The 6,504-nt window shown below is 30.8% G+C and overlaps 1 protein-coding gene across 1 annotated transcript; it reads right to left on the bottom strand.

Annotated features, from left to right (window-relative positions):
- Positions 1-5,686: 5,686 nt before the first annotated feature.
- On the bottom strand, positions 5,687-5,986 carry LOC120254925 (glycine-rich cell wall structural protein-like). Its single transcript, XM_039262894.1, has one exon. The coding sequence runs from the start codon at positions 5,984-5,986 to the stop codon at positions 5,687-5,689; it is 300 nt and encodes a 99-aa protein (XP_039118828.1).
- Between the last annotated feature and the right edge of the window lie 518 nt (positions 5,987-6,504).

Below are 6,504 nucleotides of genomic sequence, written 5' to 3'. Positions count from 1 at the left end.
CTTAATCTAATCGCCTTTACTACCATCTTTCCTTTTTATTATCTTCATCCAGTTGTATTTTTTTTGTGCTCAACTCCATTATAATCTTGATTGCCACTAAAGATCAGTGTTAAGTTAATATTTGTAGTCCAGTCCCTGTGGTTCGACAACCCTACCTCTCACGGGGTATCACTATATTACTTGTGTGTGACCCGTATACTTGTGGAGAACACATCAAGTGTTTGCCGCCGTTTCTGGGGACTGGCAACTATTAAGAAAGCTTATAATCTGGTGTTCTAGTTTGTTTATATTGTGCATATTTGTGTTCTAGTTTTTGGCACCGTTGCCGAGTACAGCCGCTACAAGATCACAACACCAACAAATGAAAAAAGGGGATCCACTGCAACCCTAAACTCAACCTTGACTGGATCTATACTCTCACAGGCAATCTAGTAGGGTCCTGCTCCTAAAACTGTAGTATATTTTAGTTGGTTGATAGTGGCTCAATAATTTTAAATAATTAGATATAGAGTATATAAAGTATATTAAGGTTAATTTCTCAAATAATTTTCAAACTTTCACAAATACCAGAATTTTGGCAAAATATAAGCTTTAAGAGTTTTAAAACATAAACTCATCATGAATCATCATCAAATTAATTTTCCAAAGAAAATACAATTTTTTGTGAGAGACTGCCCTCCTAAGAGCGACAACTGGGCTTCACCCTCTCATCACAATCCAAAATAACAGGTAAAGTAAAACCATCCTCAATTTCTTAGAATAAAAACACTCCCCTACTTAGCCGTCGTCGTGACTAAGTTGAGAGCCATCAAGGTCTTCATAACCTTTACGTTGGCCATTGAGATCCCTTTGTGTTGACCCTAGGGTTTCTCACATAAAGGAACCCTTGTTAATGTCTCTACCCACCTCTTGACCTGAGTAAACTCAGAGTTAACCACGCCGCCTCCCATCAGGCCGGACCGTGGGACCCCCACTGTAGTGTCGGACTAAAGTCCGTAGTCACCATCAAAATCTGTGAAATCTCCATAGCACAAGACATGCATAATACCTGTAAAGTCCATATTTAGGACATCATTCCTGTACCAGGAATGAAAACCAAATCCACAAGCATTGACAATAAAAACATTTTAATATGCACACATGGTTTCACAAATCATCTCAAAGTCAAGGTACACATAACCATTAAAATAAATACCTAAAAATAATAATTAAAACATATATACATGTATTCTCCACAGTTGAAACAACATATAATTATACAAAACCAGATATACTAATATGATTACTATGACATAGCAAACCGCAAATAATTATAAGTATCCTTTAACAATATAAATTATTAAACATAATATAATGAAATAATTAAAGAATTATTTCAAACTAATAGCCATTAAGTACTTGTTTCAAAATAATAGCAATTAACCAATTATTTGAAAATAGTAGCCACTACCAACTCACTTGGTCTCCCTTGGGTTTTCTTGCTAGACCTGCAACTTCCTTCCAAGCATGGAAGACACCTAACAGGAGAGTGAAAATAAAATAAATAAAATGAAACCTAATGACGAAATTGAACTCAAAAGAAAATACAACAAACAAATAGCTAACTCTCTAATTAGGCTAAACCATTATGAACCAACCTGAACCTACCTCAATTTCACTGAACCAAGTTCAATTTAAATTACCAGCCTTGAACCAATTTCAATTGTTATACCAAATCTCTTGAACCATCTTGGTTCAACTGAACCCAATTCTTTTTGAATAGGGTCACTCCAAAGCCATTAGCCCGAAATCTGAACCAAGCCCCAAATCAATCTCAACCAACTTAACCTAGCCAAAATAGTTCAAGCCCAACCACAACTCATCTTGATTTGATCAAACCTAGACCAAATTAATTCAATTGAACCCAACCATAACTCATCTTGATTTAATCAAACCTAGACCAAATCAATTCAATTGAACCCAACCATAACAACTCTCATCCAAACCCAACTCCAATCCATTTTAATGAACTTGACTAAATCAAATCAAACCCACTTCACTTGATTTGATGAAGCCCATCTCAACCAAATCAATTAAACTCAACCAACTCACTCCCACTTGGTTTGATCCAACCAAACATCTCATCTCAATTAGGTTAAACTCAACCAACTATATTTCAACCATCATCATCATCACCATCTTAATCATCATCATCATCAATTTAATTAACCAAAATAAACACTAATTTCTGGTTGCTACAGTAATATACAGTAAATCCGAAAATTCATCCTCCATTCCAAGCAAAATCCAACTAAAATACAATGATTTTTCCAAACAAAATTGAAGCAACAATCATTACTAACAACAATTCATCATTTCCATCATCAAACCCTTTCTCTTTTCAAAGAAAAATGAGATTTTTCAATCCACAATACACACACTTGAGTATATGAATAATAAACCACCAAAATCCTCACCAAAGAATGCTTCATCCCATCCTCCCTCCATCAAGCACCAAGCTTCTTCTCACCCCGAAAATCTCTAAATCTTCTCTCTCTCTCTCACTACTGGTTTAGAAGCCCTTTGATGAAGAAGAAAGCTTCACCTTATCCAAAACCTTCTTTTCTCTTTAACTTAATGTCTACCAAAATTCACTTTCAATCTCTGAAAATAAATTTTCTTAAAAAATTCCCTGAAAACTCACCAACGGTCCCTGTATCATGAAATAGTGTTTCCAAAAGATACCTGCAAACTTACCTTTCAGTCCTTAGTCGCCGGAAATACTTCAAATCAAATCTTTTTATTTACTTGTGAACCCAAAATCTTTTATAAACCCTCACACTTAGGTCCTTGAGCTTTCCAATTGGGGTTTTTCAACAAATCTACTTTGCAGGATAATCTTACTATAACTGTGATAATACCCTTAATATAATTTCTTACAGGTATCCAATGGTTCAAGATATTACAAATTAGTACTAGAAGTCCAGTCCTTGTGGTTCGACAACCCTACCCCCTTATGGGGTACCACTTTATTACTAGTAACAATCCGTATACTTGTGGAGAGTTTATCAAATTTCAAAACCAAGTACTCGCGGAGAGTTCATCAAAATTCAAAACCAAGTGTACATACACAATAGCAGCATCTTTTATATTATCAAGTATCCAATTTTTATGCACACTATAAAATTTAGTGATAAAAAATAAATTATTTATAGATATACTAAAGAATAAAAGCATCATTTTCACCACCCATAAGATTTCTTTTTTTTATGATATATTTCATATTTATAAGTAAAATTTTAACTAGCAATATAAGAGAAAAATTTATATTGTATTTCCCTTATAACTTAAAACTTTAGGGTTTGATCCCATGACTTGTTCACATTTATAAAATGTAAAACAAGTTTTTAAATGTTAATTATATGATTTTCAATATTATGCAATAGAATCTGAAGAAAATGAAACTAAAAATAGTGTAAAAAAAAGTAAAAATATAAAATAATATTCTACACTATAATCCTTAGTTATTTAATTTGATGTGAGATTTAAAAAAATTTTATTCGAAATATATACTATATATTTCTATTCTTTCTATACAAACCTATCTGAATGCTTGGATCTTTTTATATTAATGTTGTATATTTTCTCTACACCGGGGTCACTTGCGCCATTGATCATGTATCAAAATTATTTGAAAACGTTAATTAATTATTTCTTTCAATATTTGTGTCCATAATAAATTTTATCTTATTATTGGAGCCATGATATATGGATACTGTAAACTAAAATACTAAGCAACCATAACTTTTAAGAAATTTTGATATGGTTAGAAGAAAAATTAAAAAAGAACCCAGGAATGAAAGTAGGATTTCCCGATATAACAAGGTATAAAAATTAAAAATGGAAGACTTAATTAAAAAAAGTTATTTATTCTAAGAACTTCGAAGAAGCCTCTGACCTAATTCTGGGAAATAAATTAATAAGACTAGATTTTAAGGATTATAGTGTTAAACAACAAATAAAATACTATCATACTAGATTATTAGGGAAAATAATGGATAATTATGTGTTTGAAACTAGAGAAAAATATCAAGAAGAATTGGAAGAAATTTGAATATTTTAGAATAAAAATGCCCTTTAAAAAAATTGCTAGATCGATGAGATAATATTAGAAGGTTTAATTCATTTAATAGAGTTAAACATACTAGGAAACTAGAAACAATTGGTACACTAGATGATCAAATTAAAAGGATTAAGGAGAAAAATCTAAAATTAGTACAAGGTGAATAATTATATAAACATAGTATTTTTTATTTCAAAAATAAAATATATGAAGGATATGATGAAATGGAAATATATTGTAACAATGATAATACAAAAATAGTTATTGATTTTCTTTAACAAACTTGAATCTTATAAGAAATTAGTAAAAGCTAATTACTCCTTAGTACATTTAGTATTAATGGTATTTACTATAACAGATAACATAGATTAGGATAAGGAATTAAATTAGCATTATCATAAGTAGATACTAGACAAATAGATAATATGGTTAAAAGCCCAAATAGCAACAAATTTGAAGTAGATATGACAAATAATTTTGAAATAACTTATATGATCCTAGGATATTTAGTAACAATAGATACTTTATATGAAAATATTAAATTCGTAGTAGAATCTAAAGGATATAATATGACCAATACAAAACCTAATATATTACTTACAAAGATTTTTATTGGGCAAATATCAAATAATAGTGAAATCGGATATACTATTAGGACAGGATGAAAAATAACTGATATCTCAACACATGTAATAGCAGAACCATCAGATATAAAATATTATGAATATGAAGATGGATCATTTAGTTTTAAAACACAATCTTATAATAAAAATATTAAAATTGAAGAAGTCATTGATGAAAAAGATGATCAATTAAATCTTTTGTTTATGTAAGTATCTCGTTTTTGTAGCAATAATTATTTCCAATAATTATTTCCAAGTTTAGTAGCAATAATTAATTTTAAGTAGTAATATTTCTTAGTATGCATAAAGGTATGTATGAGAGTGTGTATGTATAAAGGTATGTATGAGAGTATATCATATCAAAATTATTTGGAAAACTTAATAATATTATTATTTTATTAAGCTATGAATAATAATTACTACAATCTATTAGGGTATAATAATAATAATTCCATATTACAAATCTAAACAAGCATTAAGTTTTAAACTTTATATATAATGGTAATTATTTTTTCCAAGTGGCATCCACAAAAACCGGCTATCAATCTGTATTACTAGTCAAAATTAATGATAGTCATTGTTTTTTTTATTGAGTGCCAATAACAAGTTGGTCTGAGACAAGCATTTTTTAATCGATTCTTCTCTTTTATCATTTTCATTATTTATTAAATTTTATAATTTCTGATAATTTTTTTTAAAATAAACAAGATTTATTCATTTATTATTAACAAAATTTAGAAATAAATGAAGGGAAGCACTTGATAGAATACTTATTATTGAGTAGCAGCATGCATATGGAGATAAATAAATAAACAAACCAAGCATAAGAGCAGTAGTTTTATTCATCATAGATAGTACATAATGATACTCACATAATATTATTACACAATTACTGCTCAAACATAGATATATCAATCCATGGAGCTGCTCACCCTCATCCATGGATTTACTAATCCTTCCTCTAAGGATGTCCATCTCCACCTCCACCTCCATGTCCTCCTCCGCCACCATGTCCATATCCTCCACCACCATATCCACCATGCCCATATCCTCCATGTCCATATCCACCATGTCCATATCCACCATGCCCATATCCTCCATGTCCATATCCACCATGCCCATATCCTCCACCACCATATCCACCATGCCCATCTATACCTCCACCTCCATTTTCCTCATTCAAGGTCCTCGCTGCCAAGGACAGACTTATGGCTAGGAGAAGCATGAAGCCAAGAACCAAAAGCTTTGTGTTCTTAGCCATTGTGGATGTAGTAGTAGTAGCTAGAACAAGTAGAAGCAATGGTTGTGGAGCTGCAGAGTGGAAGGGAGGGCTATTTATAAGGGTTTTCTTGCATGGGACTTGGCTTTGTTGGATGTTACATTTTAACTACTTCCCATGTTTGATAAGCGGACTTTTGAAAACGAGCCAAAGATCAATTTCCTTGCTTTTGACGATTTCTCAGTGCTCTGACATGGTAAAATGAAGTTTTTGTTTTTTTAACTCTAGTTTATTTTTTAAATAAGGATTTAGGATTATATAAATATAAAATAATAATTATTATTATTTGAAACTGTCAATAAGGGGTAAAATAATAATTATTATTATTTAAAACTGTCAATAAGGGGACTTTTAAACGCTTTGAACCTGTGATTAATGATATTATGAGACTAGAGTAAGATTACTCACAACGTTGATGTTGATGATTTTGTAAAAAATAATAATTATCAATGATATAAGATAACTTGTAAGGGTAGATAAGGAACAAGCTGGAAGCCTCT

This window comes from Dioscorea cayenensis, unplaced genomic scaffold (genome assembly GCF_009730915.1).
Source record: "Dioscorea cayenensis subsp. rotundata cultivar TDr96_F1 unplaced genomic scaffold, TDr96_F1_v2_PseudoChromosome.rev07_lg8_w22 25.fasta BLBR01000740.1, whole genome shotgun sequence".
In the NCBI taxonomy this organism is placed as follows: Eukaryota; Viridiplantae; Streptophyta; class Magnoliopsida; order Dioscoreales; family Dioscoreaceae; genus Dioscorea; species Dioscorea cayenensis.
Note: the sequence above shows the minus strand (reverse complement) of the source record. Positions and strands in the feature narration are given on the sequence as shown.

Coding starts and splice junctions, on each gene's coding strand:
- LOC120254925 (XM_039262894.1), bottom strand. CDS start 5,986: ATGGCTAAGAACACAAAGCTTTTGGTTCTTGGCTTCATGCTTCTCCTA.